The 27,551-nt window shown below is 35.8% G+C and overlaps 1 protein-coding gene across 1 annotated transcript in view; it reads right to left on the bottom strand.

Moving 5' to 3' along the window:
* Nucleotides 1-20,593: 20,593 nt before the first annotated feature.
* Nucleotides 20,594-27,551, bottom strand: part of LOC150096067 (prefoldin subunit 3-like) — a 72,057-nt gene continuing 65,099 nt past the window's right edge. The window contains exon 6 of the mRNA XM_090408949.1: nucleotides 20,594-21,231. Coding sequence (XP_090265075.1) covers nucleotides 21,161-21,231 — 71 coding nt within the window. The 3' untranslated portion in view covers nucleotides 20,594-21,160. The remainder of the gene's footprint in view (nucleotides 21,232-27,551) is intronic.

Genomic DNA, 27,551 nt, shown 5'->3' on the forward strand with positions numbered 1-27,551 from the left:
GCTAGAGACTTTTATTCCCAATTTTCTCATTTTTGATAAAACCAAGTTTTTTGGTGAGAAATACAGATTGCATGTTTAGATTTAATCATGCAACTCCTTGGAATTCTTGAACAAGTAATTGCAGTGCAATGAATCATAAGTATTAATCAAGGTCATCATATCCAAAGCCATGTAAACTCTTGAATATAAGCTGCTTATGATGTTACTATTTTATTTTCAAAAGATGACATGGTCAAGAAAAACTGGAATGTGAAAATGGATTCTTGATCAAGGTCACCATTCCTATATAAAACACAGTACTTTTTTTTTTTTTTTTTTACCACAGAATGTCTGAATTTTTTAAAGGAAATGCTTCTGTACACCTAGACAGTGTGTAAAAGTTTCTGCTCACAGTGTTCATATAGTTTCATCCACCAGACATAATCAGAAACTACTAAATGGTTACCTTAATTCTCCATTAAGGTAACCAGGTAACCTACACCTGGTATAATGCTGAACACTGGGATCTCTGCTCCTAAACCACTGACTCTATTTCACTAGTAGATCACCAATACCTATTTTGTGCATTTTAGCCATCAAAGTATTATGTAGAATATTCCCAAAAGATTTGATAAAATCCAACCAAATCACATCACACCAAGTAATTTGGTCAATTTGCTATAAATTCATTTAAAAAAAAAATGTTATAACTGATCTTCCCTTATGTGATGAACCATTCTTATGAATTGGAACAACCCTGAACATTTCCAGTTAGAGGATCTATTCTTATAACTTTCAGAAATTAAACCATTATGTATCATTATGTATCATAATTTTCTGGTGCATATCCTGATGGGTGTATCATATATACCATACTCCAATCATACAACACATTAGGTTCCAGACCACCATTGTATAGTGAATTTTGTCGTAAATGGAATCACTGCCTTTTTTTTTGTGTGTGTCATATTTATGTAAATAAAGCATTTACATCATATGTCAATGAAACATTCAAAATAATTTTTTAAAACGAAAGTTATTATTATTATTATTCAGGCCTCCATGGAGTCAAAAGACTCATGGTGGGAGATCCTTCCTAAGAACATAAAGTCTGTCAAGATTCATCGAGGGGAGGTCCCCCCTAAGAAACACAAAGTCTATCATACCACTCCTTAAACACATTGACCGTTCTCGCTCTCACCACTCCATCAGGCAATGCATTCCACGGTTCAACCACCCTCCACGCAAAGAAACCACTCCTCACTCTCTTGCTCACAGTTTCCTTTCGTAACTTCCAGGGATGGCTTCTCGTCATCACTCCTTCCTGCTGTTCAACCAAGCGAAAGAACTCCCCAGTGTCAACCCTGTAACCACCTCTCAACAGTTTAAAAGTCTCAATCATATCACCTCTCCTTCTTCTATCCACCAAACTCTGCAGTCCACATTCCCTCAGCCGATCCTCATAACTATGCTTGTACAGTCCTGAAACCATCTTTGTATCCTTTCCACAGTTAATTTATCCCCTTCAAATCCTGGGGACCAAATCTGAGAACAATAGTCTAAGTGTGGTCTGATCAGAGACTTATACAATGGAATGATAACCCTTTTATCTCTGCAGGTCAGTGTCCTTCTCATAATTGCAGCAATCCTCTGTGTTACCTTCACCACCTTTGCAATATGTCCCCTAAATTTCAGGTTTCTATCAATCATCAACCCCAGATCTCTTAAAACGAAAGTTATTATTATAATTAGCATGGTTAAGGGAACACATTAATCAGTTTGGTCATCCATCTACACAATTAAAAGTTTTTCTATTTTGGCAATGACTCTCACTAGCAGACTTTTTTTTTTTTTAAAGCAGACTCTCACATTTATAGATAACTGTAGCATTAACTAGTGTAGCACCTTTCACTTCATACAGAACTTTATCTTTGTTTTTTAACAACTGTAACAACAGCAGTGAAAGGTAAGTTTAGTCTGTAGCCTATCTTAGTGTTCAATACACTGTTAGATATTGAATGGAGAGCTTCTTGACAAGTTATTCATTCAGGATCTAACATGTAAGCCTTATAAAATAACAAAGAAATTTGCATAATACCTGCTTACCAGCAGAAGGTGAGAAACACCTAAGTTGTTGTATGTGAAAGTGTATATCAGTATGTGTAATATATTGGAATTATTTATTGTCAAACGGAAAGCTAAAATCAAGAATTATGTCAGATTAGCAATTCATGTAAAGGAATAATGGCTTAATTTAAAAATTCACTATTAATTTATTAAGCTATCAAAAAAATCGTAAGTCGCCAGGAAAGAAATGACTAATAGGATCAACAGTGACGTCTAAGCTACAAGTGCCTGTCATAACACCGAAGGCTGCAACTCCTGAGGAAGGCTGACATAAGCGCCTTTCCTCGAAAACAACACCTAATAGCAAGGAGGGAAAGCAAGGAAATCAACCTAAGGGCGATGTAAGTTATGGATTGTGCGAAAAAACAATACAGAAAAAGAGGGCACTGAGAAAGAATATTTAAGGCAATACGCGCCAAGCTCAAGGCTTTTTTCTTGTTTTCTTCCGGGGATTTTGGACAAGTGATCGGAGATAGGACAAGCCGAGGGTGCTAAGTCGACAGACAGCCGGCCGTATTCATGACTTGCGCTGAGAGGTATTCTGCAGAGACCCATACGAGAATCAACAGCTCATGTAGAATGGTGCCAAATGCTGCATGACCCACCCAAGCGAGTGGAGAAGGCTCGTAGTTCCAGTCATTTCCTGATTTGTGTCCGGTAGCAGAGAACGGAACAACTCAGTCACAAGACCTGACCCAGAACTAGCCAAGACGAAGGATGACCTGAGCAACACGTGGCAGCTAATAGACCTTCAGAGGGACTTAGTAAAGCAAAGATCCTTTTGTTTTATATCTTGAGATTGTTTCAAGGAAGAATTTGTGCCTTGATAAAGCAAGACTGAGAACATTTTAGAGAACTTTGACAGGATAGAGTTCTAATACAGCCAGTTCTATTAGACAAGGAATTGTATAGGATAAATCTCTAACTTGTATATGATTGGAGTAAATTTAACTAAGAGAGAAATGAGTTGTGAAATATCTATTTAAAGTAAAATGTGAATGAAGGAACTCGACTCGAGTGTGACATTGTTTAATTATCCATTTGTATTACATGATTTTGCATGTCAGTTTATGTAAGAAGGTTAGATTAGTATCGAACAGTTTGTATAGCTTAGCATAAGACATTCACTTAGCTAGCAATTCAGAAGTTTTGATAACTTAATACAAGATTTAATGTACCTGTCTTTTAGCATTAATAAACATGTTTTTACTTGAAACTGAGTCTTGCCTGAATTCGCAGTGTCAAACTACCACTTGTGAAAATAGAACCAAATAGTGAGAAGGAGTTTAGATAATTATATAATTGAGATTAGATCTTGGGTCACAACTGCAAGGTACTGAGATCTATATACTCACATGTGAATTCTAGATTAACGTATATGCCTAAAACCTAGGAATACCCTGAGCCTGAATTATATTCTTGTTATAGGAAGCTGGCTGGCACAGTTAAAATATAAATTTGCCAGTTTCTGAAGAGGAAATATCCCTAGGAGCCAAACTGGGTTATATATTAAGGAGAAAGATATAAAATTAAGGTAGAAGGATATAGAGAAGACTGGATCAATTTGGATCATACTTAAATATGTACTCTAATAAGGAAACGAAAATACAGAGACGTAACACCACCATCATCATCACTAAATTTAATCATTTTAATCTCAACATGTAATGAAACAGGTTTATGCATTTTCTACTTTTTTCACTGGAAGCAAACAGCACCTTTGAATTTTACTTGCCATTATTAATAACAATAAAATAATAATCATAAACAGTTTATAATTCACAGAAAAACACCAAAACATGGAAAGAAGCAGTGAGCAACGATATCATAAATAAAGCGAGTTCATGAATACTGTGCAGTAGCTGATTTACGGCAGTGTCATTTGCTAAAACTGTTGTATGAATGAATGCAGTGTAGTATAAATGGGAATTCATCATAATTGAAAAGCTTGGTATACATGGATATTGGTCATAATTGAAGAGAATCATATGAGCAGATTGTCATAATGTAAAGCATCATAGGACACGCTATGTAACACAACTAGATGATCAACAAATTTTTCTAAATTGATCTATTATCACATCTCTGATTTAAACAGCTCTTCTATTTGATCTTCTAAACCACTTAGAGTTTGGTTTCCTCTGAATCTTTTCCTTATCACTCAACTATCTGTTTTGTTTATCATCTATGCTTAACAGAGTATACTCTCTTAGGTTAGCTCCACTTAGACATTATTGAATAATAATGCCATGTTCTGATATCTTCATTTTAGTATGATTCTGACAATGATACCACCTGTTTATGGCTCTAATTGCTATTATTAAGAGAAATCTCCAGGGAGTCAGGCTATCATTGCAGAAGGCCACACTAGCTGTCACACCTGTTGCTGAATTCATTCACACTACTTGCACACACCACATCCAATGGCAATCAATTCCAATCACACACCACTTCCAAGGATGGCCTCATGTCCTTGCCCCACCCTCCATAAAATGAAAAATCCATCTACTGAAATCCTTATGACCCTTTCAGAAGAAATCGCAATCATGTCACCATTCTTTCTCCTGTTTGCTAGTGTCTGTAGTCTACAAATTCTCAATCCATCTTCATAATTAGCATTGCACAATCGTGATATCACTTTTAACATCTCCACTGTATCAGAATCGCAACAGAAACTGGGACACCAGACCCAGGCACAATAATCATAGTGAGGTCGTATCAAGGACTTGTAAAGAGGCCAAATGTCTTTCTTATCTTTACATGTCAAGATTCGTTTCAGCATTGCAATTACCCTTTGAGTTGTATTTGTAATCTCTGCTATATGACCCTCGAACTTCAACTTTCTGTCTACGAAAACTCCAAGCACTAGCCTGATCAGTTTCTTCTAGCATAATCCCACCAATATAATATGACATTGAATATCTAATCATACCAAAGTATAACTTTACATTTACTAACACTGAACTGATAGCCATTTTCACATGCCCATAATTCCAGCCTATTCAAATCATCCTGCAAACCAGCAGCATTCCTGATTATCTATCTATCTTTGCATCATCAGCAAACTGCTGTATGTTGCATATCAAATCCTTTGCAATAACATTAATGTACATATACCACTTTTTGATATCTCTCTGTCAGCCATCTTCTTATCCATGCCAATATTTTATAACCCAATCTCATAATCTCCAATTTACGCAACAGCTTCCATGTTGTATTCTGTCAAAAGCTTAGCAAAATCCAAAAGTATCTTAGTGTATCCATTCCCCTTGTCTAACTTGCTTTCAATGATAACATTATGGAATGTGAATAAGTTGCTCAAACATGACCTTCCCTTAGTAAACCCATGCTGTTCATTGCAAAATATAGTTTCTCTGTCAATCCATAACTAACTTTTCAAAATCTTGGCTAGATTCTTCTTATAATCTTAAGGTGATCAGCAAGGCAACAGCCATGCTGATCACCTTAAGAAACCACCATATTATATTCCCAAGTAAAAGCAATGTAAGTTAAAAATGAAATCAAGATTGGCGATGGAGCCTTCACTGAAGGAGTCATGCCCAGCAGGAGAAGTAACTAACCTTCTCAGGTCGACAGCCAATGAAATCCTGGTACCAGGGCTGGCTCTAGGATAAGGCACAAGAGGCAACCAACCTAGGGGTGCAATGGTTTTGGGTCGTCAACATCTCCAGGGAGTCATCGCAAAAAAAAGTAATAGTCGAAACATTGGTGGTATGAGCAATGCCCCCCAAAATGCTCTATACACACTTTTTTGGCAATGACTATAAACTGCTTTTAACAATAGAGAGTTTTATGATGCCTGTCTTGTCTTACAATGCATTGATAAAACTGACCTAGGGGTACCACATACCTTCAAGCCAGCACTGTCTGGTACTTATTCAAAAATGAAGACAAGAAAATAAGCTGAATATTGGAACATGGAATGCAAGAACACTACTAGAATCAGGTAAAATAGAAAATGTGAAAAAAGAAATAGAAAGATTTAAAAAATAGACATTCTGGGCATTAGTGAGATGAGATGGGAGTGCAAGGTGATTTCTGGAGTGGAGAATTTTGAATATATTCAGGACAAAAGAAGGGAGAGTCAGGTGTTGCAATAATGCTTCAGAAAAAAAAAAAAGTTGAAAATTTAATCACTACAATAATTAACCACAGTGACAGAATCATGGCTATAAGTATTCAAAATGAACCAGTAAACCTCAATACTATAATGGTCTACATGCCAACAAATAGAAGAAATCTGGAACAGCTTTAAAGACAGAGACAATACAATAATAATGGGAGATTGGAACGCTATAGTGGGAAAAGAGGGCAATGATAATCCTTTCTTATTGTTTCAGTAAGATTTGGTCTTGGATATAGGAATGAAAGAGGAAAGCAATTAATAGAATTTTGTACACAAAAACAGTTAGTTACAGCAAATACACTATTTCAAGTTCCAAAAAGAAGAAGATATACCTGGAAAGTGCCTGGGGATTCAAATACATATGAAATAGATTATATATTGGTCAAGAAAAGATACAGAAACAAAAAATAATTGCAAAAGCTATCCAGGTGTCGACATCAGTAGTGACCATAACCTTCTCTTAATGAAAACAGAACTGAAACATAGGAAACAAATCCAGAGACAAGCCAATAAGATGGAACCTTGGAAAATTAAAGAGTAAAGAAGTAAAGAGAAGATACAAGAGGCAACTGATCACAACATTCCAGAAACACATAAATAGTCAGAAGAATATTGAAAACTTAACCAATGGAATATGATTAGTCTATTACAAATGCATCAAATCAATTATTGAAAAATGCAGAAAAAGAAAAAAGAAAACATTGGATAACAGATGAAATACTTGGCGTTATGGATGAAAGAAGAAAATATAAAAATGCTGTTAAAGAAGATGTGACCAAATACAAATATCTTAAAAATCAAATTACAAGAAAATGTAGACAAGCCAAAAAATAATACCTGGAAGAACAATGTAATAACATAGATGAATTATTTAAAAAGAAAACACAGAGCCTATAAAGAAATTAACAAATTGACTTTCAAATTTAATAAGAATAGAAAAAAACAATACCATTAATGGAATGGAAGAATTATCTTGAAAATCTCTATAATAACGACAAACTGGATATTAGCAAGAAAATCAAAATAAAGATAATCTAGGACTCCCGATAACGAGAGAAGAATTTGATAAAGCACTATCCGAAATGAGTAAGGGAAAAAGTACAGGCATAGATAATATTCCTATAGTACTACTATAAAATGTAGCTGATGAGACAAAAACCTTAATCTATCAATTAATAGCCCAAATCTATGATAGAGGAGAAATACCAAAGGAGTTTATGAAATCAACTATAATACCAATACCAAAAAAGAATAATGCTAATAAATGCAGCCAATTTAGAACAATAGCTTTAATCCCACATGTTAGCAAAATTCTGCTAAAAATTATTTTCAAATAAATTCAAAATAGAATTTATTTGAAAATAGATTTCTGCCTACTGAAGACCAATTTGGATTCAGAAAGAATAAAGGAACAAGAGAGGCAATACTCTAAGAACAATAATAGAAAGAAAAATAGACCTTAGTAAAAATACTTACATTTGCTTCCTTGATTTAGAGAAAGTGTTTGATAGTGTAAACCAGCAAATATTCCTAAATTGTCTAACTAATAGCAGGATAGAAAAATAATTTATTAAATTTATAAAAATCAAACTGGACTGTTAAAATCAATGCTAAGGAGAAAATAATGAATATAAGGAGTGGAGTAAGACAAGGATGTATACTTTCACCACTTTAATTTAATTTATATATATATATATATATTGAAAATACCATTCAGGAAACTAAAGATAAAATAAAGAGCGGCATAAAGATATATAGTGAGCAAGTCATGTGTATGAGATTTGCTGATGACTCAGCCCTTGTAGCAGAAAACAGAAGAATGTTAAAAACAATACTAGAATTACTAAATAATAACTTTGAAAAATATAAAATGAAAATCAACACAGATAAAAATAAAATCCTTATTAGAGGCAAAACTCCTATAAATATAGTGAATATAGACATCAGCAGGAAACAATTAAAACAAGAAAAAGCTTTAAATACTTAGGAAGCCTAAATAACAAAAGATGGCAGAACAAGAGAAGACATAAGATCAAGAATAAACAATGCAAAAGCCCCATTCTCTAAGATGAAAAGCATTTTAACAGGTAACCTCAACCTCATCATCATCATCATACGTATCAAGGATTTAGGCCTAGCATGGCCTGTTCCGGCCTTAGAAGTCAGTAACCTCAACCTACAATTGAAAAAAAAAAAATTAATAAAGACATTGATATGGAGCATCTCACTGTATGGATATGAAACCTGGATTCTAGGCAGAGAAGACGTAAGAAGGTTGGAGCTTTTGAAATGTGGTGCTGGCACCACATGAACAAAATAAAATGGACAGAAAAAACAATTCAAATGAACAAGTCCTGAGAGAAATAAGTGAAACAAGAAGTCTAATTAGATTAATCAAAATTAGAAGGGATAGGTGGCATGGACATATACTTCAGCATGATGGACTTGTGAAAAGAATAACTGAAGACAAAATAGAGGGGAAAAGAAGAGGCAGACCAAGGAAAAGCTTTGTTGACCAAGTCAAAGAAAGCACGGGTCTGAGGAGTTACCAGGAGATTAAGAATAAAGCCAATGACAGAGCAGAATGGAGGAAATTGCTGCTGAGCTCCATTATTTTCTTTCTTGAGCTCTTTAATTACTGCTCTGGATTCCAATCTCGGCTGTCTTTTTGAATATTATCCTCAAAGCACAGTGCAGTCTACTTCTAGAGATTGCTTTCCATCAGGGCTTTTCTTGAATGCTTGTTTAGCCATTCCTTCCACATGTCCAAGCCATCTCAATCTGCAAGCTCTGATTTCATCAGCTAGTAGTGGGGATCTATAGAGTTGATAATTATCTCTTCTTTTCCATTCACCTGTGTGTTATTTCTTAATGGTCCATAGACTTTTCTGAGGATTTTATTTTCAAAGATCTGTAAAGCTTTTACATTTTGGTCTGTTATGCTTCAGGTTTCTGCTCCATATAAAACAATAATTTAATCTTTATATTTCAATAGATTATCTTGTATATTTCTGTTTTAACTCTGCTTGATCAAATTTTGGAAGATGGTAAATGATAAGATCTACTGGAGGCATGTATTCTAGCTTTTATTTGTGTACTAATTTTATTATCTCAAGTAATCAATATTCCAATATATTTGAAGTTGAATGTTTTTTTTTTCATTTGGTTATACTATAAATTAAAAGATGCCAAGAAATTATCTTGGTTTCATCCTTTATTTGCTTACACTTGGATAAAGGATGAAACCAAGAATATAATTTCTTGGCATCTTTAATGTATAGTATAACCAAGTGAAAAAAAAAAAATTCAACATCTCTAATCCGGAGTATTTAATAATAAGGTGTGACACCTTTTGTCTACTTGTATATGGAAATATGACTTTCGCATTACTTCAACCTTGGTATCACTTCTGGGTCTGGCTCTCAATGATGAGACCTCAATAAAGGTCTAAACCAATCTGGGTAATGTGGCACTTCTCATAATGCATAGCATTATACTTCTCTTAAGGATATGTGCACTGTATTATGGGATAGTGAGACAATTAATACAAAGTCATTAGCTTCTAAATACGAGTAGCCCAATTGTGAAGATATAGGATGACAGGAAGTGACACTTAAATTTCTGGCTATCAGTGGTAAACTGGCCATATTCCCTCTTGATTGTGATTTCTGCATACTTTTAAATATCCAAATTTTATCCTGGTTGATTTGTAACCCTAGTTTTTCAGCAGCAGTTTTCAGTGTTCTAAATGTTATTCTAATGTCTTTGGCATTTTCTGCAACAAGGGATATATATTATCTACATATTATTGTATAATATATAATATTAGTGTTCTGTTTGTGTTATCTTTTACAGTTTCTTGAATACAATTTTCTAATGCTAAATTAAAAAGGCTGGGTGAAAGGGCATTTCCTTGATTGAATCCTCTCTTCATATCAAAAGGTTCAGATCTAATTCCATTAGCCAATACCATGCTTCAGCCGACAGTGATGCAAATTTTGATTAAACATATAAGGTATTCTTAGTTCATCTAAAACTCCCCAAAGAGCTTCTCTATGAATGCTATCATATGCTTTTCTAAAATTTATAGAAATAACCACACCTTTTTTTTACCCTAGTATCTAAGTATAAAAATATAGTCCACTATCGATTTATTTCTTCAGAATCCTGCTTGGTATTCACCTATATTTTTTCAGCATAAGGTAAAACTTTTACCTTTGTAATATTAGATAAAATTTTGTAGACTGCTGCCAGTAGTGTTAACTCCCCTGTAATTTTCACATTTGTTTTTCTCATTTTGTATACTGGAATGATTAGTGCTTCTTACGATTCTGCAGGTATCTCTTATTTTCCTCATATATTTAATTTTCAAGCTTATGTGAGCAGTTAATTCGCTTCCTCCATATTTAATGAGTTTGGCTACTATTTCATCAGTACCTGGTGCTTTGTCTTTGAACTGCTTTATACTTTCATCTACTTCAGCTAAGTGAAGATCTAAATATTTCTAGGTAACAAGTATGATAAGTATTCTGCTTAAAAGACTCAACAGGTTCATAATAACTTAGGAGTCTGTTAAAGTATTCTCTCCACCTGTTTGCTATTTCATCCAAGTGTTTGTCCATTGCTATTGTTGATTATTGTTGTTTTCATATGTGGACCTGTTTTTTTGGTTTTTAATTTCATGAAAAAATTTTCTAGAGTTATTTACTGTAAAGTGTTTCTGAATTTTTTCAATTTGTTCAACTAAAAATTTTCTTTTCTGTTGTCTGATTATTTTATTGTCCTTTTCTGCTCTCTTTGTATCTCTGAGCAGCATTAACAACAATTGGATTATTAAACAAATGCAAATTTTTTTCGCTTTACTATCAGTTTATATTCTTAATTAAATCTTCATTTTACACTGTACAAGGGTGGTCTGAAAAGTTCTTGTCCTAACAACGAATTTATGATTTCAAAATTATTTTTATTTATCAACATAATCTCCCTTAAGACTACTACATTTATTCCAGTGATGCACCAGCACCATTATCCCATCTCTATAGTGGTTCTCAGTAAGATCTGCAAAATACCCCTGTACAGCTGCAATCACCTCTTGATTTGAAGAAAAACGCTGACCAGCAAGGAAGAGTTTTAGTTTTGGGAAGAGAGAGAGAAGTCAGAGGGAGCCAAATCTGGGGAATAGGGTGGATGTTCCAACAATTCATAGTGAGATCCTTTAATTTTTCCATTGCCAAAACACTTTTGTAGGCAGGTGCCTTGTCCTGATGAAAGATGATTTTTTTCTTCTGCAAACCAGGTCTTTTCTCATGAATTTTTTCGTCTAGTCTGGTTAGAAGACTGGAATAATATTCCCCAGTTATTGTTTTACCCTTTTCAAGATAATTAATAAACAAAATGCCTTTAGCATCCCCAAACACCGATACCATGACCTTTCCTGCTGATGGAATTGCCTTTGTCTTCTTTGGCACTAAACAACCAGCTTGTGTCCACTGTTTTGACTGCTGTTTGGATTCTGGTGTGTAATGGTGAATCCAAGTCTCATGCATAGTCATAAATCGATGCACAAAATCAGTTTTATTCTTGTTAAAATGCTCTAAGCACTGTTCAGAGATTTTAATGCGAGTGCATTTTTGATCTACTGTGAGAAAGCACTGCACCTATCTTGCAGAAAACTTTTTCATTTGCAATTCTTCATGCAAAATATATCCTACCTAGTTCATTTGAAATGCCTATAGTCTCAGCAATTTGACTCGCCTGTCATCCAATACGATATCATGCACTTGATCAATGATTTCTGGTGTTATTACACTTTTTTGGATGTCCTTCACGTGGATCATCTTCAAGGCTGGTATGGCCATGTTTAAACTTGGCAGTCCATTTCTTAATTGTCGAAAACGAAGGAGAAGAGTGCCCATAAACTTTTATGAACTTCGAATGAATTTCTGTTGGTGTTAAACCTTCTTTTACAAAGAATTTTATAACTGAACAATACTCAATTTTATCCATTTCAACAGATACGGACAACACTTTTGCTTCAGACAGCTGTATAAAATAAACTACTTGATAGAATGACTTACAATTTCACATGAATGCTTATGACAGATGTACCAACTTAGAAAAAAAAAACTTTCCGATAGTGTTGCCATCTATGGTCGAGTCTGAGAACTTTTCAGACTACCCTCATATTTTATATTGAGTTTCAATTAATATACCATATTTACTAAAAATTGTACCTAAGTAGTTAAAATTTGTAGTCTATTCTATACTGAAAATGCAGATAAATATTCCATTTTTCTGCCTGTTTCAGTTCAGTTTAGTTCATTTTATAAGGTAAACAATCCAGTCCCAATAATCCATGTCTAAACTAAACCCCATGACTGTCCTCCAGCAAGTTTTTTTTTTCTCAAGTGTGCTTGAATAAATCTTTTCTGGAACACTCACATTATTATCATCATTACTGCACCCTCCATGGAGTTGACAGACTCATCGTCGGAGGTTCATTCAACTGATAACATATAGAATCTTAAAATCCTTAACACTTCTTGAATTAACGACACATTCTGGTAATACATTCCATTCACTGACAATTCTCCATGTAAAAAATCTACTCACACCCTTCTTCACCACACTTCTGCTTAATTCCAGGAATGACCTCTGGTTCTTCCCCTCTCACCTTCTACTCTTTTTGTAATCCCCTCTGGATTAATCTGATAAAATCCTCTCACTAACTTAAACATCTCTATCATATCACCTCTCTTCCTCTTATCCACCAAACACTGCAATCCACATTTCTTTAACCTCTCCCTCTCTCCGTAGCCAGCATTCCAAACTCCTGATATTTTCTTATTAGTCACTCGTCTTTGATTCCAAACTCCTGATTAGTCATTCGTCTCTGGACCCCCTCTCCAATGTCTCCACATCACATTGAAAACCAGGTGACCAGATCTGAGCAAAATAGTCCAAGTGTGGTCTGACCAGTGACTTATACAGTGGCACAACCACTTCCTCATCCTTGCATGTTAGAGTACTTCTTATCACAGCAGCACTATGATGTGCAACCTTTAGCAGTGTCCTCTAAACTTCAGTCTACTGTCAACCATCACTCCCAAATCTCTAATCTCATCCACTTCCTGCAGTATGGCATTATCGCTATAGAATTTTAAAGTGTCCGAACACAAGAACCAAACCTTGGAAACGGTGACAGATTTTGAAAAAAAAAACATCATTTCAGACAAAGAGGCATGTGAAGTTTTCTGCAAAGATAGAAATGAGAAATACTTTGCTATAAATTCCTAGCGATGAGAAAATACCAAGGAAAATGTAAGAAAGTAGAGCAATGTATAAAAGTAGCTAAATGAAAATCATGGGGAAACTGGTAAGAATACAGAAGATATTGTAGATCAGGATTTTCCTAACTGTGAGGTGTACCTCCATTGGGGAGGTACAGATATAGTCCAGGAGAAGTGTGATTTAGTTGTATATTGTTACAATAAATCCACCTTCTCAAAATACTAGTGAGTAATATGGTTTTATATAATTATTTACAGAATTATATAAAATTCTGTAAATTGCTATATTCTTTCTCAGGACTCCCATATATGCGGTCTCTAGTCTTTGGTCAAGTGTTTTACTTCTGACACAGCTCTCAGATCCATAAGTTAAAACTGGTTTGAACACTGTCTTGTATACAGCTAATTTAGTGTTCCGACTAATTTCTCTCTTATTCCATATGAATTTATTCAATTGACTTCCTACCATACCAGCTTTGGTGATTCTGTTGTCTATTTCCATATTTAATTTACCATCTTCACTAAAAATCGTGCCTAAGTAGCTGAAATGTTTTACTTCTTCCACAGTTTTCCGGTTCACAACACAGTTGACATTTTCAACAATTCTACCTATTTTCATCGTCTTTGTCTTTTTAATGCTCACCTTCATACCATATCTATCACAACAGTTATTCAATTTAGTCAGGGACTCTTGTAAACTTGTAGCGAATTTATTTAGAAGTATAACATCGTCTGCATAAAGCAAAGAGCTGACATTAACATCTCCAATTCTGATATCATGTTTAATACCACTTTCCTTCATAATGTGATCCATATAGATAATGAATAACAGAGAGGATAATGTACATCCTTGTCTCACACCAAATTTAACATTAAACCATCTTCCTGTACTTCCTTCAATTCTAACTGCTGACTTACAACTCAAATACAGACTAAGTATTGCTTGATATAATGTCCCATTGACACCATGTAACTGTAGCGTATTGAATAGCTTCTCTCTTGGCACCTTGTCATATGCCTTTTCCAGATTGACAAAAATTAAATACAGATCTTTGTTATATACCCATGCTTTCTCAACTATTTGTCATAAAGTGAAGATCTGATCCTTACAGCCTCTATTTGGCCTGAATCGAGCTTGTTCTTCACCAAGATTTTCTTCCACAATTCTTCTCAAATGTTTCTCAAGTATGCTTGCATAGATCTTGCCAGGAACACTCAGTAGGAAAATACCTCTGTAATTCTCACATTGTTTTATTTCACTTTTTATATATGGGAACAATTAGAGCTCTACTGCAATCATTGGGAATTCATCCCTCTGTCCAGGCTTTCTGAATTATGCAGTGCAACCACTGTAAGACTTTTATACCACCACATTTCAGCATTTCTGGTCGAATATCATCTACTCCTGCTGCCTTTCCACATTTCAAGCCTTTGATGGCTTTTTCTACTTCAAGTATGGATATGTATTCCTGACTGTATGCCTGTTGAGTGTTTTTTACCACTGTGCTATCACTGCTTGTTTCGTTTAGAAATTTTTCGAGGTAATCACTCCATACTTCGATATCTTTTTCTCTCGTTTTCATGTCACCTTTATCATCTCTAACCTCTTTCCTCCATTCCTAAGCTTCTTCAACAACCTCCAGAACATTTTGCCACCTTCTTGATATTTATTTTCTATGTTCTTGCCAAAGTCCTCCCATGACTTTTGTTTAGCTAGTTTTACACACTGTTTAGCTTTCTTACATTTGTCTCTGTAATCTCTAAGAGCACAAGCTGGCTTGTTTGCCAGGAACTTTTGATATGCTTTCTTCTTTTCCTTCACTGCCTCTTTAAATTCCTGTGTCCACCATGGAGTTCTGATTTTTCAATCCTTGCAGACAACCTCACTACATGCCTCTCTGGCTGAATCAATCAGGGTTTTCTTCAAGGCTTGCCATTGAATCTCCAAGGTTTGGTTTCTGTTTTCAAACTCTTTCATTTTTCCTTCAATAATCTTTGTATTTTAGTCTACAGTTCACACTTGAGAGCTGCTCAACTTTTATTTGCTTTAAAACTTTCTTACATGTGATTCTTTTCAATATGAAATTCAATTTTATCCTGCTCAAGGCTAAATAGTGATCACTTCCAATTTCAAATCCTCTGTACACTCTGGTGTCCTGCACCAGGGAGAAAACATTACTATCAACAATCACATAGTCAATGAGACTTTTCTTATTCCTTGCCTCTTCTCTCCATGTGAATTTGTGCACATTTTTATGTTGGAACATGGTGTTAGTAATAACCAGTCTATGACCTGAGCAGAAATCCAACAGGTATTTCCCATTATTATTGGCTTTGCTCTTTTCTCCAAATTTTCCCAACATATTTTTTTATGTCTGACAATCATTTCTTACTCTGCTATTTAGATCCCCAACAAGGACCATCTTTTCCTTATTGTGTCAGTTGCTTTTTCTAAAGCATCAAAAAATTCCTCCACTTCTACCTTAGTAGAACTTTCTGTGGGACCACAGGCACAAATAAGTCTCATTGTCCAATTCCCCATTCTGATATATGTCCACATCACTCTACTTGAGACTGCCTGCCATTCAAGAAGATTAGCCTCGTATTTTGTGTTGAATACTATGGCTACTCCTTCTTTTCCTTGATTGTCATTTCCTGAATATAACATTTTGTATTTATTGTTCAGAAAGATCTCACTAATTTTTGTCTTTTTTGTTTCAGTCACCCCTATTATGTCAATCTGGTACTTATCTAATTCCTCAGCTAGTTCCATTTCTTTGCCATTCAGGCTTCTTATGTTGATAGTACTGATCTTTAACTCTGGTGATGTTGAGTTGCGGTGTGCTTTCAGATTTGTTCCAGTAGCTGACTTTTCGCTGTTTGCCCTGGTTCCCTGGCGAAAACAACAGGGGACTTGTTTAACCGGGCAACGCCCCAGCTGGCATGAAATTTTGTCATGTTGTACCATCTATTTTTTATATCTTTATTAAAAATAAAGTTCATTGTATTGTTTTCATTGTTCGTTTGTGTTTGGGTTTTTAGGGGAGATGTGATGTCAAAAAGTTCGGGAACTCCTGTTCTAGATGTTTGGAGCAATTCCTCTGAAAAATTGCTAAATGAAACAGCAGTGACAGAATAGTAGGAAATATTCAAGAGGAATGTAGTTAGAAGTACATAATATTTAGTTGAGAAAACGCTACCATAAACCTGAAATGTGGGAAAGACAGTGTATATCTCCATATTTGACCAAACATACTCAAATATGGAGATATACACATTTTACAGTGGCTGCATAGCACAATTTAGGCATGGCCAGAACGTCGAATTCTGGATGATTGGAGTAGAGCCCTTATAGTACCCATCTATCAAAAGGGAAATAAAAAGCGAATGTAAGAATTGCAGAGGAATTTTTCTACTATTTGTGCCAGGTAAGAATTCTAAAAGCATACTTGAGAAGAAGCTAAGAAAAACTGTAAAAGTGAAACCTGAAGAACAAGTTGGGTTCAGGCCACATGTGAATGAAGAGTAGGATAGAAAGGTGCAAACTGCTCCAAAGTTCTAATAACATTTTTTGTATGTCATAAAAAACCAACTAGGGGAAGTTGTGGAGAACAACAATTTTCATAAAGGGAATAACTGAAGTCCATTAGAGATCTTTTCGGATTTGGGTGATGTAGTATGGTTTCACAGCTTTCTTTATACACCCACGCCATAAGCAAACAGCTTTTACAAGGGAGAGGGGGGGGCTGAAAAGTTCTGATAAACACCTATAACAAAAATGATATTAAAGCAAGTCTTCTTATATATCCTAAAAGAAAAAGAACAAATGATTACAATTTGATGAAACATGGGGTTAACCTCCCTACCTGCCAATGTGGATGAAATAGTGACATCAAATTGCACTTCTTATCCATGTTATTCAATGGGTTTTAGAGCTTCGTATCCAGATTTAGCTCGACGTCTATAGACGTCGTGGCCAGTTGGGTGGGGGGGAGGTTAAAGGGTTTTAAGATATGTTTTTTCTTGTGGTTATGTCAGTTGCTTAAATATCATTTTTGTTCTAAGGTGTTTAACAGAACTTTTCATCCCTTCCCTTGTATATTAGACAATCCAATATACAATATAGTCTTTTCTTCCAGAGTCCCATGTTTGGAGGAAATGGCATGTTCTTCAAGTTCAAATTATTCAGGTTCATAGAATCTAATATAATCTGGATGTTGATGTTATTCATGAACATCCCAATTATATTGCAAGCTAGCATGTCCTTACTTTTATGCAACTTAAGGAAGCTAGAAAATTCCTACCCTTTATAAATAGAAACATCCGCTCAATTCATAATGAATTAGTCATGATATTGTCTTCAGAGTTGTTTAATGTTATAGAACATGTATGAATAAATGCTAGGACCTAAGCTTTTCAATAAAGAATTCATCTCATTTATATATTCTGAAATGTTTATAATATTACAAGATGAAATTAAAAAGACTTGATGTATCTTGATATAACAGTGTAATTAACTTGCAATTTATTGCCTGCATCTTTTAAGTATCACTAAGTTAATTTGTTGCAAGATGAAAACAGGTATACTTTTGTTGCTGTTTCATAATGAAAATTACCACACATACTGATTTCCAAATTAGACCAACTTCAACAATGATGAAAGATCAGTTTACTCATTCATAACCTTGGGGTCAAGTATATTCTTCTGTGACATGCCAATAACATGGATCAGCAAACTGGGTGTTGTCAAGCACTACACTTATTCAGTGTTCACTGTGTATTTGGATTATATATAGTAACATACATGCCTACTAAAAAAGGGTTTGCATCTTGTTAATTGCATGTATCCTTATACTGTGCCATTTATATCTGACTGTGTGAAGGGTGATATAAATACAAGCAGTATTTATATCACCCTTCACTCCACGGTGCACTAGATTGCAGCAGCCTATGCAACTGCAGCTTCAAAGAGTATGGCTTTAAAAACATTTTTAAAAAATTTGTTTGGATACTTGTAAGTGGTACACTAGTAGCTATAAATTAGATTTATTCTGCTAAATTTTACTCAATATTATAATAGTATTGCAATAATATTACAATATAATAATATTGTAATAGTATAAACATTTCAGAATTATGCCTAGTCCAAATTAGATATAATTTAACAAAATTTGAGATGATGTTTTGATGTTTGTCATCTTGTGGACCATGATTGAAAATCACTGCTCTAAGATGTTGCACATGAACACCTGAGCAAGACAGCCATTCCATGATACTAACATTGAATGGCTTGACTAACATATATTGAAGTTTTTCAGGTGATGCTACTGGTTCATGATTGCAAATATTATCTCTTGGCATCTCTGTCTGTCTACTTTAAAGAACCTTAATTATCTATGGAATTCTGCTCCTGAAGAAGCAGAGTTCCATAGATGATCGAGGTAACATTTCATCCTATCCCATCCTCCCTTTTCTATTAGACTCAATGGCCTGTCATGACCAAGTAACCTGGCATCTTAGAAACCTGATTACTGTCAATGCAGATAGGATTAACTGCACTATGCCTGCAAATTACATGTGCTGGCCCTGCCACCTCTATATGAGAATCGCTAATGGCTTTCACTTGAAAGAACTGCTAATAAAGGTTCATATCTTAGACAAGATTTGAACCAGGGTCTTTCCAACCAAAGGACACTGGGCATCAGCAATATAGATTGACTCAATTTTAATCTCTGCAATTCAAACTGTGTGTCATATATGCTTTTATTCACTTCATAATATTTAGTTAGCAGAAGTCTAAAGTAAATTAACAAGCTAATGCACCCAGAGATTAAATCAAAAAATTAATATGAAAATAGGAACAATCACTTGTTTATGTACAGATGTAAGTAGTAAATACACCCGAGCACATAATTTATGCAGTCTATATCATGGCTTTGACTAACAGGATAACAAATCCTGTTATTCAGGGCTCATTTCAGTTATACACAAGTGTAAAATTGAAATGAGCAACTCTGTTTCATTGTGCACGTTCATATTTCCTTTAGGTAGAGAAAGAGACAGGAAACACTAGTTTTTCAAGTAATATGTTTTTTGGCATTAAGCTTCAAGCCCAAACAGGTAAGCAAGTGTAAGAATGCAACAAAGTATATCTTTTACATTATAAAAGTGTAGGTGCTCAAGAATAGGATGCATAGATTATCTAACCCTCAGCTGCCTACAATAAATGTATTATAGACTTACAACTTTTCATGAGCAAGATTCACAAAAAGAGACCAACTAATCAAGTTATAATTTATTTGATTATATCTGGTGATCTAGATCAGGGATTGGCAACCTTATCAGACTTGTGGTGGGCCACATTCTTAATAATTGGGCCGCAAGTGTTTAATTAAAAGAAAATAGTGAGTTAAAATACTTAAGTTATCAATTTTTATTATATCAATCTTGAAATACACAGAAATATTTAAAGTACGAAATATGAAACAAGCATGAAAATAAAACTCAATGAAAAATTATCATGTAAAAACAAAGTAATATAGTTTATGCATCACACAATATGTGTGTCTCCCTGCTTAATGTGACTTTTGTGATTGTTTTCCCTTAGCCAAATTATCTATATTCACTTTATAACCTGAGGTGCAAATTCGAATTGAAGCGTGCATATGTTCATCAGTCAGTTGAGAAAAAAATGTATTTTTTCCAAAACTCATGGCAGAAAACGCTTGTTCGCAAACGTATGTGCTTCCATACCAAATGAGACTACCATCTTCTTTGCGAAACTGATTAATTCATCATACTGAATACATCACTGAATAATTCAACATACGGACCACATGCCTTGTAAGTATGGTCAACCTTTTATGGGCTGCTAAAAATACATGTCTGGGCTGCATGCGGCCCGCAGGTTGCCAAAGACCCCTGATCTAGATGGTCTTGTACCTTTTCATTATTCTTTCGAGGTAGCACAGTTTTTGAAGAAGGAGATTTTTATATCACAAATTAAGACAAATTCTTGATAATTTGTGAAAATGGATGGTTTCATACTATATACCCTTTCCTTTTATATCCAATTTATTGATGCATACCATCTACAAATGCACTTCTTACAAGCTGCACATATTTTTCAAAATCTTATATCAAAACAAATTTAACATATCAAAATCATATTTATTATGTTACATTTTTTTTTAAATTTACAAGAGATTGCAAAGCATTAGCCAAGAATATATGCAAGTTCATATACAAAAAATATCTGTCAAAATCAAGTAACATAAAAATTAAAACTGACATGTATTTTTTTAAAATGCCTTTTCACTGTTCCTTCCCCCCTTACATTGCTGAAAATAAAATTCTGACAATATAAATAAATATTGGGTATTCTGAAATATACACCATTATAGTAAACTGCAAATGTATTTATAATTTTCATTACTATTTGCAAATTTTTGGTTTCCAACATAGGATTCAAACTTCATTAGGAATAATGTGCTGGAATGGACAAATTTGGTAATAGGCTTATATTGCTTAAAAATACACAATTTTAATAGTTAAATATTGCAGCAATGAAGTTTGAAATGCATACAGATAACAGAACCAACTTTGTACATTTTGCATATTATGCAACAGCTGAACGTTCTCTTTCTGCTTGCCTTCTCTTGACATCCCAATTATATACTCGAGCCATATCTTTTACAGTATTAAGGATAATGATACTTTTTACCTTTCTCTGTGTACAAAATAGTAGTCAAATAGCAACAATTAGCCATATGTGGTATAAAAGTATTTTTATCAAAATACTTTTATCCCACATATGGCTTCATACTACAGATAAGTCAAAAATATTAATTGCTGATGAGAAAGTATTTACAAGTGATAAATCTTTTTTAAATGGAAACTTTAAGGATGAGAAAGCAGAAATAAATACTATACATACATAAATTTAAAAAGTGGATTTCTATTACATTCTTTTTTTTTCCTAAATCCATAAAGGCGACAACAAATGAGACTAAAAATGAATGATGAGAGAAACAAACATTTTCAATCAGGAATTAGTGCACAATTTATCAGGCTAGCAAATGTTTATTTGCTTGGTCACCATTAAAAATACAGAACTTCTATTACCACCACTCAGCACAAGCATCATTGATCACAAAAATATTATCTGCTAAGATTAAATGTGCACAGAAATTACTTTTCTTAACTCTGGTTTAGTCTGCAAACCCCCCTCCCTTTTTTTTTTTGAATGAATGAATGAAGAGCATAACCCAACTGATGGAAAACATCAAGAGTAAAAATGTTAACATTTGAATGCTGTTAGACATAAATGATTAAGATGAAGTAAAAAAAAAGTTCTAGATCTTTTATCCTATGAATAGATATGGTATATTTTTATTTGGTCAGTTTAATTAGTGTAATTGGAGAAATTATTTTAACTAAAAAAAATAAACATCCTATGGCTAAGTCAGTTTCAATGATGCCCTTTAGTTGGAAAGATACAAATTTTTCCACAGCTTTTCAACTGAAGGTGAGTTAGGTCTCATATGGTAGTGGCAAGGTTTACCTACCAGGTTTAACTGTCACATTCAGGCATTAATTAGGTTTCAAAGATGACCATGAAATGATAGTGAGCATAACATACCATGAAAATGGGAAGTTAGAAAAATGGAGAGACTTCAGTTTTTAGTTAAGTTGTTCGTCCATAATCATCCATGTGGATGATTATGGAAGTGCTATGGGAAAGAAGCAAATCAAGTATTCTTCACTCTTTTCTTCTTCTCTTCACTGACATGGCAGACTTTTTTTTAAAAAAAATTATTTAAACATTTACAATCTGTTATTCAATTAAGAGCATGCATACAAGCTACTAATTTTCACCATGAGCAACTGAGATAAATGTATTAACTGTATCTTTTCTGGCCAATTTGCCAGTTATGCATGAAAAAGTCTGGCCTGGTTAGCTGAGTGGTTATCTTATCTGCTTTCCAACCAACAGGCTGTAGATTCAAATCTCACCAAGGGCACAGATTTGTGTGGATGTCTTTAGGTGGCAGACAACTTTGATCACCCAATGTGAGCCACTGCTCCATTTATTGTAGTTCTGGAATGACTTGAAAAAGTTTTACGTTTGGTCTCTAGAGCAGGGTTTCTGGATCAGGTAATATAAATAAATAACATGAATGAAAAATAATAAAAATAGAAAAAAATTCCTTATCTCATCTATGGTACTAATGTACTATAGGTTTATGACCTTTCGTAGGTGGGAGTTATATACGAAGGTATGCTGAAATGTTATGATAATTTTGAATTCTCAAACCTCTGACATATCTTCTATATCCTAAAAGAAAAAGAACAAATTATTACAATTTGATGAAACATGGAGATTAAAGAGTTTTAAGATATGTTCTTTCTTGTGGTTACATCAGTTGCTTTAAATTCATTTTTGCTCTAGGTGTTTATCAGAACTCCCCGCCCCCCCATTACCTGAAAAACACACTTTCAGAAAAAAAAAAAAAAAAAATTAAATATCCTCTACATCCTATATGTATTGAAATCCTATTCAAACATAGATCTTTCTAATCAAAGAGCATGTTTTTTGATTATGCTGTGGATATGCTTACTTCTATTCAGAGGATTCCTACCTATGCCTCTGCTGTAGGTTCAAAAGCAAATAAAACAGTCACATCACGTGTCTCATTAAAATGACAGATATTCTTCAAAGTCCATATTTTCTGAAGTAAGGAGATAACGATCCAAAGTTCACTGTAAGGAGATCCACTTGCTGTGTAAAGTTTTAAAGTATAAAAAGACATGAGGTTAATACATACATACATACACACATACATCTTCAAGGCGGCCCACTTTTCCTAATTGGGTTGTGAGGGCAACAGCTGCAGAGGAACTTCCAATGGTCATGATCCTTTGCCACCAAGCTCAGGTGTTCTGGTGGAACTCCCAAACGTGTCCACCCAAGGTTTTGGATATAATCTATCCAGCGAGTCCTTGGCTTCCACGTGGCCTCCCACCCTTTGGCTTAGCAAAGAGGGAGCCTCTGTTGTGGCATTCTGACCAGGTGCCCGTACCTACGTAACTGTGATCTCTCAACACGGAGAAGTAGCGGTTGAGTATTGAGGGTTCCCCGAATTACAGAGCTTCTGACTCTGTCGAGTCTTGTCAGCCCCGCAACCTCTCAAAGGAACCTCATTTCAGCCGCTTGGATTCATGTCCGCATTCTTTCGGTCATTACCCAACTCTCATGACCATAGGTGAGGATGGGGGACATAGACTGTATTGAAGACAGCCAGCTTTGCCTTCTGGCTTAACTCCCGCTTCAATACTACCGAATGGCCAAGCTCCCACAATATTGAGCTTGCTAAGCCAATTCGAGTATCTGGCTCTACGTCCCATTTTCCATCATTCGTGAATATGAACCAAAGGTATTTAAACTTCTCCAACTGCCTCATTGGGACTCCACTTACATGTAGAGTGCACTGGGATGGTTGTCTTGAGACCACAAATGTTTCAGTTTTGGCCACACTGATCTTCATTCCGGTGTCTGCACAAACAGCTACAAATCTATCTAGGGTCCGCTGGAGGTCATCTGTGGAAGAGCTAAGCAGAACTAGGTCATCTGCAAAAAACAGACGTCCAATGCTACATCTTCCAATTCTGACACACTCACTGCCTCAGCTGTGCCTATCAATCCAGTCCATAAATATTATGAAAAGGAGGGGTGACAGAACACACCCTTGACGGAGGCCAACGGAGACTGTGAAAGGTTCAGATTTTGTGCTGTTTACCCTGACACAAAACTCTGGGCATTCATACAGGACTTGATGGCAGCTAATAGTTGGCCATCCACTCAATACTCCTGTACTACTTGCCAAAGCTTATCCCGAGAAACCCGGTCATATGCCTTCTCCAAATCCACAAAACATGTGTAGACATTCTTGGCATATTCCCAAGATTTCTCAAAGACTTGCCTTAAAGTGAAGATTTGGTCAGTTGTGCTTCTACCAGGACGAAAGCCACATTGTTCTTCCTGGAACTTTGACTCAACTATGCTCCTGCACCATCTTTCCAAGCACCTAGCATACATTTTCCCAGGCAGGCTGAGCAGAGAGATGCCACGGTAGTTACTGCAATCCTTCTGGTCCCCCTTCTTGAAGACTGTTATTATTATGCCTGTCTGCCATTGCTTTGGTGCTCGCCCAGATATCCAAGCAGCCTGACACACTCGAGTCAGCCAGAGAACACCGTCTCGATTTAAGGCTTTTAGCATTTTGGGCCGAATTTCATCATTGCCAGCAGCCTTGCCCGATTTTAGCGATTTTATTGCTAAAAGAACCTCTTCTGCTGTGAGACTAGTCATTGCCCCGATCTGCACCTCTTGGATGTCCACAACAGCTGGGCCACCCTGGTTAAGAAGGCTCTCAAAGTATTCCCTCCATCTGTGGAGGATATCCTTCTCGGTTGTTAAAAGTGCACCATCAGAGGCCTTGATTGCCCTTGCTGTGCACGATTTCCTCCCTCGAAGGCAGCAGATGGTCTGCCAGAATACTTTGTTTGCATTTGCATAGGATGAGTCTAATCTTTCTCCAAAGGATTCCCAAGCCTTCTGCTTTGCGGTCTTTACTCTCTCAGCAGCAGCTTTTCGTGCCTCAGCATACCGCAAACGCATCTCAGGTGACCTGACCCTAAGCCATGTTAGGCAGGACTCCTTTTTTGCCCAGACAGTTTTTTGGACTTCTTGGTTCCACCAAAGTGTCCTTTTCTCACTGCCCATTGCCACGCTGAGCCGCTTTCTGCCCGGCGTTAATAGTAAATGAATAATAAATAGTAAAAGAATAAAGGAATTAACTGAACTAAGGTGATTAAAAATAAATGGTCTCGCATCATGGTACATACCTTCTTTCTTCTCATCTACAATAGCAACTTTAAACATCAGTAAAAGAATAATTCTCATGGAAAGGCTTAGACGTTGGTTATGCATTTTCACTATATAATTTAAGGAAATTACAACGTACTAGGATATACATTAAAATAAATTTTAATATATTTCAATATTTCGGCAATGTCCGTTGCCATTTTCAAGAACTTAAGAACAAGACACGTGCACGCAGGCACCAAACAGTAAATGAGGAAGAAGACTGAAGCTATTATTTCTCCTAAAGTCCTGATGGTGCCCTCTAACGGGCAATGTTGGTATTCTTGGGCGATTGGGCTGAAGGTCTTCTGATGTAGGTTTCCCAAATTTGAGGAAGTCTCATGCAGCCAAATTTGTTGAGGTTTGGATCGTTTCTTAAGGCTGAAGTTGATTCCATGAAAAGCCTTTCATATCTGTATTTGCTACGGTGTATTATCCTGGCTTTCTTCCACCATATTCTGTGGCAGATATCCAGCGCATGGTCAGCAAGACCAGAGTGGCTGTATTGGTGAAACCGGATGTAGTCCTTGTGTTCTGAAATTCTGATATTTGCTGTCCTGCCTGTTTGGCCAAAGTAGGACAGCTTACAGCTGCAAGGGACCTGGTATACACCAGGTAGGTCTGGGGGGGGGGGGGGGGGGGAGGTTGGTCTTTAGTAGAGCAGATCAAGGATGCCAATTTTTTATATGGTTTGTAACAAGAAGTTATGTTTTTTTAGGATTTTTTGTGATTTTTTCTGAGGTGCCTCGGATATAGGGTATGGTGATGGATTTAGAGTAATCCTTGTTGTGAGGGGGGTGGGGTGTGGTTTACTGGTTTCAATATTTTTTGGATTTTTTGTGGGGGGATAGCCATTGGCTGAGAAAGTGTTGAGAATGTGGTTTAGTTCTGTGGTTAGGGCATTGTCATTCGAGCAGATAAGTTTAGCCCTGTTGTGTAGGGTTTTAATGACTCCATATTGTTGTGAGGGGGGGGGGGGTTGTTGGTGAACGTATCTGCCTGTATGGGTGGGTTTTCTATATACTGAGAAAACCAAGGTTCCATCAGGCTGGCAGGTGACTAGTGTGTCTAAGAAAGGAATGCAGTTGTTTTTTTCCTCTTCCAGGGTGAATTTGATTCTGGGGTGATGGTTGTTTAAGTGTGTTAAGAAGGAGAGAAGTGCATCGGAGCCATGTGGCCAAATAGCGAATACATCATCTACATAGCGAAGCCAAATGGGGTTTTTGTGGAGCAGAGTTTAAGGCTTTCTCTTCAAAAGTCTCCATATAAAAGTTGGCCAAGGGTGGGGAGAGTGGAGAACCCCATGGCTGTCCCCTCTATTTGTTTGTAGAATTTTCCTTGCCAAACAAAATAGCCTGAGTTCATTGCGAGCTGAAATAGGGCTGTGATATTGGGAGGAAATTTAGCTTGGATTAGCTCTAAGGATTCTTTGAATGAGATTTGTGAATAAGGAGGAGACATCAAACTGACCATTATGTCAGTGTGTAAAGGTTTTCTGTGCTGGCTTTGAAGTGGGCTGAGTTTTTTATGTACGAAGGTGTGTTGCCAGTATAGTGTGAGAGAGCTTTGGCCAAATGTTTAGCTAGTTTGTATGTGGGGGAATCAATGCCATCCACTATGGGACGTAATGGCACATTTTCCTTGTGAATTTTTGGGAGTCCATAAATACGGGGAGGGGGGAGGAGTTATATGGTTTTAATTTGTTAGTGATTTCCACAGGCCAAGAAGTGACCTTTTTAAGGAGCCTGTGGAGTTTTCTAATTTGAGAGTTGGTGGGATTGTACTCAATAGGGAGGTAAGTGGCCCGATCTAACAATAGAGATTTCAGCTTACCTGTGTAATCGTTTTGGTTAAGCAATACTGTGGCATTCCCTTTGTCAGCTTTGGTGATTATTATTTTCTTGTTTTTCTTTAATTCTAATAGAGATTTAATTTCTTTGCTGGGCATGTTGGTTTTAGGTGGTTTAGCTTTGGTCAGAACACAAGCTACATCCAGTCTAATATCGTTGGCGACGTAGCTTGGAAGGTGTCGAATCCCACGTTCAATCCGTATCATGATATCCTCAGCAGGTATTCTTCTGGG

This window comes from Typopeltis vanoorti, chromosome 19 (genome assembly GCF_054136105.1).
Source record: "Typopeltis vanoorti isolate ZY-2024b chromosome 19, IOZ_Tvanoo_1.0, whole genome shotgun sequence".
NCBI lineage: Eukaryota > Metazoa > Arthropoda > Arachnida > Uropygi > Thelyphonidae > Typopeltis > Typopeltis vanoorti.